The sequence below is a fragment of the Falco punctatus genome, assembly GCF_963210335.1.
Source record: "Falco punctatus genome assembly, chromosome: 8".
NCBI classification, from domain to species: domain Eukaryota; kingdom Metazoa; phylum Chordata; class Aves; order Falconiformes; family Falconidae; genus Falco; species Falco punctatus.
Window position 1 is genome coordinate 23,234,353 of NC_137588.1, and position 15,822 is coordinate 23,250,174.

The 15,822-nt window shown below is 38.0% G+C and overlaps 1 protein-coding gene across 15 annotated transcripts in view; it reads left to right on the forward strand.

Moving 5' to 3' along the window:
- The window catches only part of COBLL1 (cordon-bleu WH2 repeat protein like 1), an 87,790-nt gene extending 74,261 nt beyond the window's left edge, over positions 1-13,529 (forward strand). For 14 of the 15 annotated variants that reach the window (XM_080399085.1, XM_080399096.1, XM_080399090.1 and 11 more), the window contains 5 exons: positions 2,044-2,302; positions 4,816-4,901; positions 6,245-7,863; positions 8,868-9,050; positions 12,037-13,529. In XM_080399085.1, coding sequence (XP_080255211.1) covers positions 2,044-2,302; positions 4,816-4,901; positions 6,245-7,863; positions 8,868-9,050; positions 12,037-12,123 — 2,234 coding nt within the window. In that variant the 3' untranslated portion in view covers positions 12,124-13,529. The remainder of the gene's footprint in view (positions 1-2,043; positions 2,303-4,815; positions 4,902-6,244; positions 7,864-8,867; positions 9,051-12,036) is intronic. The other variant, XR_013929964.1, reaches the window with a different exon arrangement.
- Positions 13,530-15,822: the final 2,293 nt, after the last annotated feature.

Consider the following 15,822-nt stretch of genomic DNA (forward strand, 5'->3'; position numbering starts at 1 on the left):
CCCCAGAATGCTTCCATTTGTCTTGTCAGAAGCCCTGGCTGTACTTCGTTGTATAATTCAGGTTTCTACAGAGTATTTAGACCGAAGGTCTTTAGTCTCTCTTTGTTCCTGTGGCTGGTGATGGCTCAGGCCTATGGCATAGTAGTTCTCATTGGATAAGGAGACAGTGTTCTTGAGAGCTGGTTATGGGCTGTGGAATAGTCTCAGCGGGTTTGATGTTTGCCCACATTCTGTTATGCTTTGTTTGTGCCTTATGACATATGTATTTATCTTTGCACACATAAAATCATATTGCTATCACTAAAATAATCTCCCAAAGTACAAGGCTGCTGGCATGACTTTTCTGTAGATAGAGAAGAAAGGATTTGGTGGGGGGGAAGAGAGGGCCCTTACTAACAGTAAATTCTTAGGGAGTCCCAAGTCCCTTTAATACTGGTGTGGCGTATTTGTATAAACCTGTGCTTAAATCACATGGAAGGAGCTCGCCTGCACCACTTTGCAGTCTTGCTCCTCTTTCCCTGGGGGTCTAAATCACCTCTGCATTCAGTGATATGACACATTGATCACATTGCTTAATGTGTAACCACAAAGCATTACTACAAGAGCGCAGTACGAAAAACTGGAATTAAATAGTAAAGTGTTTGGCTTTTGTAGTTGCCCTGTAACTGTGAATGAGTAATTTGGTATTGCTGAAATCTTAACTAATGATTCTGTTGGGAAAAGCAGTTTCTGTTCTGTACTGAGACTTTTTTCTACATCTGCAGTCCTCTGTTGTGTTTCTATAACAGTGTCCTTCTCTAGAAGTACTGGAAGTATTGTAGGATACCAGTCTGTAGAAAAAAAGCAATCTAAGATTTTTTCATACTCTGGAATCTGCTACTTTCCGGTATTGCTTGGTTGAAGTCAGTGTTTTGTTTTCAGTGTCAGCCTTGGTTTGCACTTGGAAATTTACTGGTACAACTTAGAGAAGTCTGGAAGCCCAAGTGCAAGGCGTGTACCAAACAGGGACTGGTGTGTGCACAGCTGGCAGGAATTTCCCTGGTCAGGTCAGGCAGAGTGCGTTGCTTGTATGGCCTGGTTGTTTCCAGTAGCCTTCCATGGCACCATATTGCACTATATAGGTGGAATTACTGTCTTTGTATTATAGAATGCAAGTTGCAAAGCCAAGAAGTTAATTGTATGGTCTGTATCCTACTATTTGAAAAACGTCAATCATCAACTCTTTGTAGGAAGATTTCTGGCAGGGAAGTAAAGCTAGAGATTGTTAATCCCTCTGGAAATCAAAATAGGTGGATTTATTAGTTTAACTTCAAGTACACTTTTATGTGTGCCCTAATACAGTTACTAAACCTTTTAGTTTAACTGTGCTCTAGCTGCAAACTTCAGTATTTATGTGGATTAACACTTTTCTATGCACTTTGGTTTTGTTTATTTCTACTGTAACACAGGGCACTGCACAAGACACCTCTGTTTTAAGACATTAGGATCATTACATGAAATTTTTGACAGTGGTGATCAAACTTGTTCAAACCATGGGCAAAACTGAGATTTGCTTCACGCTTTAGTCCTCTAGCATGCCTACTCCGATATAAAAGAACCATTTATTTTAAACCTTATTGAAAACTTAATGTGGAATTATTAAGAAATCTGGGTAAAATGAACTGTCTGCCTCCATGAAATTTGGGATTATGACATTTGTTAAATGTATTTTGATCTATCCTATTCCAGTACTTCTGTTAAACAGGAAAAATGTTATACAGCAGTTACAGATGCAGAAACAGATGGACAGGAGCATGGCAATGAGCATGTTCTCATGTAAAAAGAAAGAATTGGAAAGCACCAGAAAATACTGTGACATATAAATTCTGAATGACTCTGTCTTTTTATGGCCTGAAGTATGAAAATGTCTCAGTTTTCCTTCTTCAAACTACTCTAGGCTGATTTCACCAGTCCCTTTGCATCTGTACCCTGCATTGAGAGCTGTGGGTTGGTTCGTTGTTTGGGTTTTTTTGTTTGTTTGTTTTTTTCTTTCTGTGAATGTAGGTGTAAGGAGCTTGGAATACAACCTGGAAGAAATTGATGAAAGGGAAGAGACGAATGTGCAACAGAGAGAGTACAGTGAAAGTACAAATACCTCTCTTGGGATAGGAGAGGTTACTGCAGCCTTCAGCTCTGCCGAGGTACCACTGGAAACTGAAAAAAATGATCCTGCTTCATCAGCTCCAGCTCCTGGCAGTGTTTCTGTAGACAACTCACAAAGCTTCCAGGAAGAAAAACAAGAAAATATGAGCACAGATGGCAAGTAAGTACGTTCTGTGACAAAGAAAGGAGCACTGGGGAGGGAATGGGGGAGGCAAATAAAACGTAGAGTGCTGTTTCATTGTGGAGTGCAGAATAGAGAATTGTGAGAGAGGAATGAGCTTAATATGCTTAGCTTTCATTGTGGCACTCATCTGTGCACAGTAATTCATGAAGCTTTTCAACAAAAATGACAAAATGTTCTGCAGGCTATTCTGTGTAAGCCTCCCTTTCCTTACTACTCAAACAGCTGGGCCCCAGAAGAGCTGAACCTGGCTCTAAAATACCCAGCATATTTACTAGAGCAGCATGCTGTGAAAAAATTTGGATTGATTAGTTAAATGAAAACTTACAAATTCATTCTTATGGTTGGGGAAAAGCAGGTAGCTTGGCCATTTCTGTTCTTCTGGGCACAGTTATCTATTGCTTGGATATTTGTTTTAGTTTTAATTTTTTTTTTTTTGTCTTTTCCTTATATTGACCTGGCTCCTGATCTGCTCTTAGGAAAACAAGTTAATTCTGCCTTTAAAAAAAATAAACATGTTAATTTCCTTATTCAGTCTTTCTTCTTCTGGTGATACTATACCTTTGCCCTTCAGCATGTTTGTTAAACTACCTGACTCAGCAGGTTTCCAAAGTGAGTTAGTGCCTGCTTGAAATAAATGTTGATTGTCCAGAGAAGTCCCATTGTGTTTATGTAATTCACTATTTCTCTGTTCCCTGGGGCAACTAAACTGGCTACTATTCCCAAATCAAACTAAAAGAATTATTGTACTGAAGCCAAAATGTGTGACAGCCTTAGTAACCAAGAACTTTCATGGTAGTACGTAGAGCTTTGACTTGTATTTCAAGGGTCTTTTTTGTCAGTCCAAGGCCAAATGGGGATTTGCAAAAATCTTTGGTACTCCGTCCTGACAAGTATTGTGCCAGTTGCTTTGGCGTCTCTGCTCTAATGGGGATCTGCAAGGAGAAGGATCAGCCAAGTGTTATTTTTTTTTTAAGTTGTGTTGAACTTGCAAATTATCAGACCGGTGTTATTGGGCCAGTTTGGCCAGTTGTCCAGGGGATGTTTCCCACCCCCCTCCACTAACTTGTAATAGCCTGTCGTGGTCTGTGATCCTGGTGAGTATCACCGAATATGTGCTGATCTCTAACCTCAGAGTTTGGCAATCATTTATTTTCTGAAATATCACAGGGATTCCAGAATGATGGCTAGGGGGTTTCTTTGACGTTATATTTCCGGAAACCTCTTGATAATTCAGACCATTTATATAAGATCTAGTTACTTTGCAGAAATGCTTTTTAATCAGACCAGGGATATGTGTAATATTCCAGTCAAACCCACTGATTTCTATAATGATACTCTGGTGTTCTGTGGTGGTGTGTGTGTGTTTGTTTTAACAGTTCAGTCTGTGAATACATGTAGTTCAGTCCTTCAGCTGTGTTCAAGGGAATGGAGATAGGCAAGAGTACAGAGTACAGGACTGAGCTTTAACTTTCTTCCAACAATAATTTTAAGAGTATATGCTCCTATTCAGTGGTTTATTGGACACTTACAGTGCATTTTGGATTGTACAAGCAACATGAGGTTGGATGGTTATTGAGGAATTTAACATTTTAAATGATTCAAAGCAGGTATTTCAGCTCAAGGCACTACTTCCTGACAACCAATACACTTGATGTGACAAATGAATGGGAATCTTCATAATCGCAGCATTTGTAACTACAGAAAATAAAACTATCTTAAACAGAGATACAAGTTTGAAGTTCTAATAATGTTTTTGAAGAGAAATTTTAATTATTTTAAGCCTTTAAGCCTTTTTCATTTACCTTGTTAAGCCAAGGACAATATTTCCCACCAAAAAGATGAGGGTTTTATTCAGCACTTGTGCAGTTCTCTTGTCCCCCGTGATCTGAAGACAGAAATCGTATGCACTTGCAAAATGTTTGGTATGCAAGTAACATGTTTGATGTGTGCTTCTTTGTTGTTCTAAAGGTATTTCTTGAAAGAGACAAAGTTTTTCATCACTATTTTGAAAATATAGTACTGCACAGTTCATACGCAGTCAGCATCTTGTGCAGCTTCCTCTGTATTGTGGCAGGGACAAACGCAAGGGCATGTTTCTGAATGCTGGGTGTGTCAAAAACACTTCACACTAAGAACAGTTATGTGAATGATAAACCATTGTGGCTTCACTGAAACTTGAGTTGTGCAGTTTGAACAAGCCCCTTTCCAGTAACGAGTTTGGAGGGGGAGAAGAGAAAGGAAAACTGATTGTCTGCTTACACAGAAGAGAGTGAAGCTGCATGTCATTTTGGTAAAATACCATAGCAGCATTTCCTCTTGTTAAAAAAAAAAAAATATATATCTATCCTGTTGAGTACTCCAATGTTTGGCTGAGTGATTCTGTTTTGTCCATCTGTGTTTGGAGAATATTGCCAGTTCTCTTGTATAGTTCCTTGTGTTTACTGAAAGGAATGATACCAGCATATTTAATGTACTGTTGTGCTTTGCAGAGGACTACAGACTGAGATAAGCAGTGAGCAAGCTGCATTTGAAAAAGACAGGAAGCTTAGAATTTTGGATCAAAATAAAACTGATGGTGAGTAGTTCCCACTCATTTTTAATACTTCAAAGCAAGGTTGAAGGGAACTTTTCTATTCCTTTGAAAAAAATGACAATACAGTCAACTCTTGAATTGCTAGTATGAGATTATTTGCTTTGTACTTTCTATAGCTCTGGCGTATCCTCTTTGAGATGAGGTGACAAGAATTGACTGCAGTTTTGGATTTTGGGGGTTTCATTTTTAATATTTTTTTATTATAGTGGTAGTGAAAGCTGCATTGTGCTGTTGTAGGGCAGTATGGTTGGAGTGGTGTGGAGGAGAGGGAAGGCTGGACAGAGTCCTGGCATGGGGTGTGACATGGGCATTGCACCCCAGCAGGGAAGGAGGGGTCATCAGTTGTTCTTTGCTTACAAAATTAGCATAAGTTTTCTGCATGAAAATATTTTTAAACACGAATAAAACAAAGTGACATGCTGATTTGTAAAGAAGTGACGCCATCCTGTGCATCTGATGGATCATAAATTTTTCTGCGGATTTAGTGACCTGACTGATTTATTTTACCCTTTTGTGACACTGATTTTCAGATTTATATATTAGGCCTTCCATAGTCTTTTATATTCAGCACACCTCTCTTTATAAATCATAACAACATACTGCAGGAGTCCTGTTTATATGTGATATAAGTTTTAACTGCCATTTTATAACCTACTTGAAATGAAGACTTCTTTCTTTTTTTTTTTAAATACCACACCAAATGATTGTTTTATATTTAAAACAGTTTGACACAAATATTGCTGTGTTTTGGAGAGGACTATGTGTTTAGTCTGAGGGTAGAAAACTGAATTATCTGACCTGCTAAACAGTTGGAAAAATAAAGTTGGAAGATTGCTGTTGTCCCTATGTTTTCCAGTTGTTCCCATGTACAAATACATAAGGTGTAGTTGACACATAATATTTATAAAGTTAAAACTAAAGAACAGAAACCACAAAAGTATGGAAATAACTAAGAATTGCATCTAATTTAATATTGAATAGTCCTTGAGCTCTTGAGTCACTGATGCCCATATAATCAATTGAAATTCATTAGCACTTTTAAAATGTTTCTAGAATAGGTTTTCTTATTAAGTTGATGCATGACACCAGTAGCCTGTTAATTAAGGAAGAATACCTGAGTTAGAATACTATTATTTGGCAATACTAGTCAAAGATACGTATATCTTAAATACCCTTTAAAAGCAAGTGTTAAGGAAAATCTTAATATTAGTGAGGAGGCAGTCCTTGTAGTTAAATACATTGGATGTGGGGCTTTGTGATGTAAGGGGGAAGACTGAATCTTTCTGGCATTTGTATTAATTTTGGAATCTCTCTTTAACTTAAAGATCACAGTGATACAAAACTCCTTACAACAACAGAAGAAAGAAAAGAACTTCAGACAGCCAAAATTAAAGCAATCGATTTTAGAGAAAATAACAAGCTTGAAGTTGACAGACTATCAAACTGCCAGGCATGTAAAAATGACATCTCTGCAAGTCATAGGAATTATCCTCAGCTGAATCCAGAAAAACAAGATCAGAAAACAGATCAAACCACCCTGAACACTGTAAAAACTCAGGATGTTGCAATCCAGACAGGTACATCGGATAGCAGTTTAGGAAGGACTACACAGAAACAAATTGTTGTTCCTCAGGACTGTGAATCATTCACATTCAGAGGACTGGTCCCTCAGCACAACACAGATACAAACAACCCCCTTCTTCAAGTGACACATGGAATACAAGAGGATGAAGATGATTCAATGGAGCAAAATCTTGAGAGACAAGAAGTTACCCATGAAAAAGTAATTTCCATAAAAGATCAGAGTCACATTTGTATACATGAAAGTAATTTTGCTTCACCAGAAACAACTGTAAAAATTGCAGATGGCTCTCCTGTAAAAGGTCACCCTCTTTACAGACAGGACACCAAACCTAAACCCAAGCCTGCAAATGAAATTACAAGGGATTACATACCAAAAATTGGAATGACTACTTATAAAATAGTGCCTCCAAAATCCTTAGAAATAATGAAGAGCTGGGAATCAGAAATTCTAACAGATGATAAGGAACAAGAGGTATCTACTTTGGAAAACCCTCTGAAGCATGAAGACCCCAAAGAATTCCTAGTTCAAGCTGAAATTCCTCAGCTTCCAAAAAGTGTGGGTCATTTACAGGCTGGTTCCCAAAATGAACCTGCAGCAGCAAATGATCTGCTGGACAGAGTCAACAGGGTTTCTGAACGTGTGATATCTGGAGCTGAGATTACTACTGAGAGCAATCGGGTGGAAACAGAGTCTTCCAAACAGCGTGTCCCATTGATACTAAGCTTGGATAATACAAATGCTTCCTCTGAGACTCAGGACAAGTCAAATGCATTAAGTCCTACAATGAAGCCTAGTTCTTTTTATCTGCAAATGCAACGAAGAGCTTCAAGTCATTATGTGACATCTGCAATTGCCAGAAGTAGTGTTTGTGCTCCTAATTCCATTCAAAATGAAGTTAAGAATACAGAGATGGGAAAAAAAATCTCACCACCTGATCCAATTTCTTTGTCTTTACATAAAACAAATACTTCCTTTCCTCCAGCACATGAAGAAAAAGTTGATAGAAAAGAAACAGAACCCTCCACTTCTCCTGTTAAAAGCAATAAACCTTCAAGTTTTCCCTCCTGTCCACCAGCACCGCTGAACCTTAGAACTCTAAGAACTTTTGCAGTTCCAAAGCCGTACTCCAGTTCGAGACCATCCCCTTTTGCTCTTGCTGTCTCATCTGCAGTCAAAAGGTCACAATCATTCAATAAGACACGTACAATCGCTAGCCCCACACCGAGAGAGGAATGTCCTGTTGAACTCTCCCCTGCTGCTTTGGCAGCTGAATGCTCTTCAGCTACCTCTGTGCCTCAAGTGAAAACCCCTTCCTTACAGACCATAACAGGCGGGTCGCAAAATAGTCTAATGGAAAAGGTAAACTTTATTTCCAATAGTGGTTGGTTGTTGATCCACTGTCAGTCCTGTGAGGAGCGGCTGAGGGAACTGGGGCTGTTTAGCCTGGAGAGGAGAAGGCTCAGGGGGGACCTTATCACTCTGCAACTGCCTGAAAGGAGGTTGTAGGCAGGTGGAGGAAGGTCTCTTCTCCCAGATAACAAGCAATAGGACAAGAGAAAACAGCCTCAAGTCGCACCAGGGGAGGTTTAGATTGGATATTAGGAAAAATGTCTTCACCAAAAGGGTTGCCAAGCATTGGAACAGGCTGCCCAGGGCAGTGGTGGTGTCACCATCCCTGGAGGTATTTAACAGACATGTAGTTGTGAGACTTGGGGACATAGTTTAGTGGTGGGCTTGGCACTGCTAGGCTTACAGTTGAACTCCATGTTTTCCAGCTTAAATGATTTTATGATCTAGTGCAACCAGTCTAGAGACTACTCTCTGAACTGCTTCCTGGTCAGAAAGTGCTGTATTCACACAGTGTGAGCACCTTGTGGTGTCTAGCAGTAGCACAGCATCATAATGAAATACAAGAATACATGGAATGCAAAACCTCATTCAGGTTATTGGAAATAATTATTTCTTGTCATAATTAGCATCCCCCACTTCAAAGAACACTAAACCGAATAGAATCATTTATACGCTGTGTACCTATTTTTATGTCTAGAGTACTTATGGATTGTTCTTTATGGTTCTGTGTTGGTTTCTTAAGTTTAATTCTGAGTAGTGTGATCAGTTTGGCTTCAAGTGATCATGACACACACACACTTGAATGGGGGTATAAAATTTTCCTGGCATAATTTTCTGAAGGAGAAATTATGTGCTATAGTGGAGATGTGGCTGATCTCTGAAATCTTGAACAAAGCAAACACCAGAAAGGTGGCACTGACATGCAGCCTTGTGCCAGGTTGACTTCATTTTCCATGTATGACTAATCCAGATTAAAGGGTTTTGTTTTGCTTTTCCTGCCACTTCCTTTATAGAAAGGCAGCAGTGTGAACAGTGAGCAGAAGAGTCAGGCACAGTCAGGTGTTTCCACTGACCACCCACTCCCTGTCACTAAGAGACAAACCACGACGACATTCCAGCGCGCTGACCCAGAACAGATCCACCAGAGCTTGCTAGCTGCAATCCGCTCTGGAGAAGCTGCTGCCAAATTGAAAAGGGTGAGTTTTCTTGGTTGCATCCCTAACAATGAATTCATGGTACTTCCTTCAAAATTACCATATTAATGCCTGACACTGAAAGCAGTTAGCTTCAGCACAAAGTGCTGCCAGGAGGTCTCTTTAACAATGGGAAAGGAGGTGGGGAAGAGCGTTCAGTTTTGCAGACTGAACTTGCACACACATAGTTTCATACGTCCATGTTTCCAAACAGTACAAATCCAGTGGGAAATATTCCTGAAATTAATTAGAAATCTGTTATCAATTCAGTATCTCTTCTGTAAAATCAGGAACATAATTATTTGTTTGTGATTCTATAGTTTGGAGTAGTATGGTTTTAGACACATGCTAAGCAGCTTCACCCTAGACCTGATACAGCTGCAATCTTTTGCAGGCAGATGACATACCTGAGTTTTGAAGGTTGTATTTTTCTATTGATTCAACTCTATCAGATCCTTAATTCTTCAATGTACTTCAAGCCTCCTGCTGCTTTTTGGTGTCATTAGTGAAGTATTTCTCGGTGTTTTGTCAACAGTCCTGATAGTACCATCTTCCCCCACCCCCTCAAGTTGAAACCGTGGCTTAAGTTTTCCTTTCTCTCCTAAAATTCACCTATACTTCTCTCATTGGGCAAAACATTGCACGCTTTAAAAATCTGCATTGTTTTAAATTTGTAACCAGGGAATCTATTGAGTGTCTCACACAAAGCTGTCTTGACCCAGCATTAATATTTTGCATTATGTATTGAGGAATAGTTTCTCATTGCAGAAGGTTAAAGAAATTCAGTAGGTTTTGTTTTTCCTCCCTTCCCACTTGAAACTTGAAAGAAACAAATGATACGTGGTGGGTGGATGCAAGGAGTGTGTTTTTTGTTTGTTTCATGGAACTCTTTGTTTTCCCTAGGGTCGAAATCTCTTAGTATGATGGTTGATGTTAGAACAAGCCATTTCATATGTAAGGTTTTGCTTCAGTGTAGCACTGCAACAGCCTCTCTGAGACTTGTAGACCTCCCATCATTTCTACGCTGAATAGGAAGATTCAGTTTCCCAGAAAGGTTACAGGCATGCTCAAGTAGTTTTTTGACCTCTAGTCCATAAAAGTGGTACATAATACACCATAGTGTTACATGTCACTAACCACAGCCACTTTAAAAACAGGGTAAGATACAGAAAATGCTGTATTGTTCAGTCCACTAGAGGTCAAATCTATCTGTTCTACCAGAAATATTGTTAGGATTTTGTTTGTGTATGTTTTTATTGAGGGTGGGTTTTTTTCCCCTCCAATGCATAATTACATTTTCAATAATACTGAACTTTATTGATTTTGTGTAGTGTGTGAACTTTTGTTTTATGATTCTATGGGAAATATGCATAAGCATGGCTGTTGGCCCGGTAGCTTATAACTGTTTTAAAACATAAAGTTTATAATGTGCTTTTCAAAATCCAAGAAGTCTGTTTTTACTAGAAAGAAAATTAAGCAAAACTTCATGATGTGTTTATTCATTGTTTTTAAATAGAAATGTTTTGGGATAGATTTGACCCATATAGTCTTTGTCACTCTAGGTACAAGAATGGTATTGGGAAGAAGTGAGAGATGGTGATTAAAGTCCTTTTTCCTCTCCCTTTCTTTTCTGCGGGCAGGAGATACTCTTTCTCAGTATAGTACATGTTGAGACGGGGGGTGAGGCAAGGGCTAGACTTCCTAAAGAGAAATTACAATAATGAAGATTCTGTAGCCATGAAGAAAAGCTTTCTGCATCACAGAAACCCGAAACAGGCTTCAGAAAAACCCTGAAACATGCACACACAAAATGCAATGAAGAACCCACTGAAATTTTGCCAAACATAAAACTGAACATGCTGTTCTTTTCACTCTTACCCAAAGCACGTGTGCTGTGGTACAGGTATGTCTGACGACAGAAAGAGGTTTTTGGCCCATGGCAAATTTAATAAAAACATGGTCTTATTTTGTGTTTAACATGGAGGACTGGCAGTAGGACACAGAAACGAAGTGTTTTGTATCAGTAACTTATTAGCACCCAGAAGTGATTTCCAGTATTGAGAGGACTTTTTAAATGCATTCTCCTCATAGCTTCCACTGTCGTTCTGCACTCATTAAAAGGAGTAATGATGTGATCCATTTGAGTTGCGAAAGAGGTCTGTCAGGTACTTGCTTCCCTTTTTACCTCTTAACACACTATCCCTTCTTTCAGCTCTGTGAAAGAATCGTTAGAAAAATAAAATGTTGGCACCGCTAGCCAGATTTTTCCCCTATTTTACTTAATATGTTGTGAATATGCAGTGCTGAGATCTGTGGCCTTTTGTGTTGCTGGTCTTTTCTGTTCAATAGGGCCCTCAGTAATTACTAACCTAAAATGGGTCAAGTGAGGTTTCTTTTTAACCATTTTTCTCTTCAGAATGTTTTCATTGTGTTTAGTAAACTGTGTGCTGTGGTATGTGGTTTGCATAGCTGTTGAGCATCCACAACTCCCATGACCTCCAGCTGGAGCTGTTCGTTATGCAGCTCCCTTGAAAATCAGGTCTTTGCTATCTATTCTAAAAGTTACGGTTTGCTTCTGATAAAACAAACATTACCATGGTATAAAGGAGTGTTAGAAGATTTTATAAGAAAGCAGCCCTGTGTAATATTTTATAAAAAGTGTTTGGTTAAGTGATGTTTTTTCAAGTATTTCTTTGCAGCCAGGTCTGGAGAAGGACTAAAAATTATGCGTGTTTTCAATAATTGCACACAGAACTTTTAGATACAACAAAGTATGTTTTTAAGTAATTTCTTATATTACCACTTCCATAGCATCTGTGCTTTGTTCAGAAATCATATAGGAGATCTTTCATTGCAATGAGAAAAATGCTAACTGAAGGAACGTTATTTCTCTTTCCTTGAAGTAATACTGTGTTACATACTACAAAGAAAAGAATCTGAAAAGTTAGGTTAATATTACTTTTATCTTGTTTTCCTCCCCCGCCTCCAGGTTGGTCCTCCATCAAACACCATATCTGTCAATGGAAGAGCCAGGCTTCCGCATTTGTGCTCCACAGAAGCAAAAGCTAATCACTAGATGCTGTACCAAATATTTTGCACTTTACTACTGCTTCATAGGCCAACTTAATACTAACTACACATTTTTGGAAGTGTAAATGCAAGTATATGTTAATATATTTTTGTCAGTTATAGGAATTTAAAGCTGGGTCCTTTGATGCCTTGGAAAGGTTATTAGAATGTGTAAATTATGTAGTATTTTGCCTTTTTCTCTTTATAAAGCTGACTATGCTGCTAAAAAGGTTTAAGAGAAGGTGCAGATGAGCTTTCCTTATGTTAGAATGAGAATCAAAATTTCTTGATTTTAGCCTTCAAGACTGAACAATATGTAGCACTATGCTGAAAATTACAGATTTAAAGCAATCTAAGAATTTTAGATCATTAATTTTCAATTGTTCAATTTAACAGATTATATGCATTTAAATCTGTCACATGCTGCCTCCATAATACTTAGTTAAATTAAATTTGTAATTAATAGAAAAACTTAATTATAGATTGTTTTGTTCCTTCAGCTGAGAGTAGTTGGGATAAGGATCTTGATTTTTCTAATATCCTTCAATTTTTTCCTGGTAGCACACACAGAAAAAAAATAAATCAGGACATAAATTATTGGAAATTTTTGTACTACTTTTCTTAACAGTAGCACTACATGACGTTTCTCATCTACTCTTTGAGCACCTGTATATAGTATTTACCTAGTGCTCAGATAAGCAATACTTTTTGTGAACTAGGTATATTTTAAAGTAGTCATCAGCATATAGTCACTTACTGATAAAATGAAAATTCCAATTTTGATATGTAATGAAATACAAGAATATTTTTTTCACTGGAAGTGTGACTAAAGAATGAACTGCTTTGGACTTATTAATGTAAAATATTTTAATCTTAAAACAGCACAATAACACACTTATAAAGCATTCTTGTGTCTGAGAGTGTCTATTTATAGATTAAGCATTAAATACCAAAATGGCAATATATATTAAAAGAAAATGCTTCATGTTATGTTTTATCTATTTTTCATTTCTTGTCAAAGTTATATATTTTGGGGAGGGGGTGGAAATACGACCACACTCATGAAATAGCTACGCTGTGGATGCATGCAGCAAGTGCTGGGGTATTTGCTATATTAAAATATTTTCTTGCTGGACTTGATTTAAATAAACATAATTGTGTTTAGTTTTTATTCTTTAACAATATATTTATTTTGTACTTTGGAGACATTCTGTAACAGTTTCAGAAACTGATCTGTATGTGTATTTCAAAGGGTTATTAATGGTTTGCTGCCAGGTTTTTGTGCAATAATCGCAAAGAGGTCTCTTTACTTTTCTAGTATAGAGGCAATTATTGATTACAAATAACAGTGTTAACTTAATGCTGAAACCCTTCAAGGAATGTTTTAGTAAATAAAAATTCATGAAGAGCTGATGAACGTTTGTTCACTGCTGTTCTCTCCTGCACCTTAGTCCCCTGTCAGCGCCTGTTAGCGCTTCCTTCTCCTCCTTGTTCTTGCCTGCAGCCAAGGGCTAATTCCAAGGGCTGGGGGAATCCACGTGGTAGTTCAGAAGATCTGCTTCAGGGTGCAGTTGCAAAAGAACGCTTCGTCCTTCACTTGAAAATAGTGAGGCAGAAGAGGTAAGCTTTTTTCTGGTTTCTAACTGGGGCTTACATTCTAGATTCACTGTGTCTTGAGGGACAGACTTGAAAATTGTACCTGGCTCCCAGGATTCTAGTGTCTGTGTTCATCACGGTAGTTGAAGCCCGTGTTTCAGGCATTGCTGTACGACATGCTGGTCTGTAACTGCCACAGAGAGGTTGCACTGGGAAAGGAACCTCCGTGTTTATGCTTTGGGTGGGAGGGGGTTACATGTTTTTTCTCAAACCTTGGTATTCTTGCCAATGTGGCTGAAGTTATTTTAAAAGACTAATTTAATCTTCATCTGTGGTAAAACAAGTCTATATGACACTTTTTCAACCAAATCAGTGGAATCCAATTATTCTGGCTTGGGGTAAAGTTCAACTAACTGTGTTTTGTTGTTTTCTTTGGTTTTGACTACAAAACTATACTGCTGTATGTTCCTTAGTCCCATATGTTGAAAGTACGTTGCCCTTTTATGTGAACTTCTGAAGGCAAGTATTGTCTTATGTAACAGAGATTAAAACTAAAACCACTTTGCTTGAATTTTAGTTTCTTGTCTGTGTAACTGAAATTGCTTGATAATTAACTGAAATGTCTAGACGCACTATAGTACCGTGAAATTCTTCAATGAGATTTTCTATTACTAACTGGCAATATTGTTTAGCAAAACTTTCTCTTTCCTCCTTCTTCCAACATACATATGTAAAACATTTTTAAATATTGCTATTATATATCTAGAGACTATTTTTTTTCTTACACTCTTTTAGTAAATTCAACCAGAAAAACTTTTTTATGAACTTGACATGTTTATTCATTGTACAAACAAGAAAACATTTCTGTTCAAGTAACAAGTGTTTCTAGCAGCTTCAAGCCTAGGTTAGACAGCAGTAAACTTTTGTTGTGGATGCCTTAAGTGCAGGGAAGGCAGACTTTTACAGGGGCAAGAATACTTTGGGCAACCTGTATCACAGATGTCTTCCAACAGGAGGCAACTGATTATGCTGTATCACTTACAATCCCCTTGCTGCTTTTGAATGGCAGGTAAAATATTTAGGAAGGAAAGTCAAGATATTGTAGTAAATGAAATGTCAGTGAAGTTGTGCAGACAAAAAGCAGAACCCAATAAAGGTGACTTACTGTCATGAGTTCTTTGAAGAAGCATCAGATATCCATGTAGCACAGTGGGATCTTGACCTAGTTCATACTCCAGGACTTTATAAGCAAAGGAGGGCTAGGAAAAAAAAAAGGCAGTAAAAATTCTCATTAGTTATTATAGATGATATATTTTTTATTTATTTTACAGAAGAGTAAAACTAAGGCTACAGATGCTCCCTTCTCCAGGCACAGTTTTGGTGGTAGAGCATTACCAGATAATAATTGGTAATATTCTTATGATTAGAGTTTTAAGGCTAAGACAAGAGCTGTCATACTTGCAGCTGAAAGATGTTAAACCATTGGGTGTCTCCATTTTTGGGACATCTATTTAGTAATCGGTGCCCTAGTTTTTCCCAGCTACTTGTAATTTGTGCATACCACATGAAGGTCTCTAAGGAAGACATGAAAATTACATGGATATCGCCCAAGAGGCATGGAATCACACGTACTAGGTAAAAGATGACAATATAACATGAGAGCAGCTAATGCTTTTAATTTTAAGTTTGTACAGACACCTGTTAGCAGCCAAAGCAAATATTTTCAGTTGGAGCTGCTTAGAATCCTGGTTTAATATACAGTTGCTGAGAAGGTTGAAAGAATTCTGTTAAATAGAAGCAAAGAAAAGATGATGTTGAGCAGTAGGTGTACATTCTTGAATTCTTGGCCAGAATGCATCTTATCACTACATTGAAGAGTAACTGTGACTTAAGTTGATGGGCTGGTAGCCAAGCAAATAGAGCTATTGGCAGAACAGAAGATGAGCCTTAATCTAATTGTCTATGTCCGTGTTAACAGAATGTGTGGCTGAAATCAAAATCATGTGTTCAGACCACAGCTGCAATCTTCCCAGGCACAACAGCTGTTTCTGGGCACTGTGAATATCCTGAGGCTCTGAAGCTGTGATATTCTATGAGCGCTTGGCTGCTG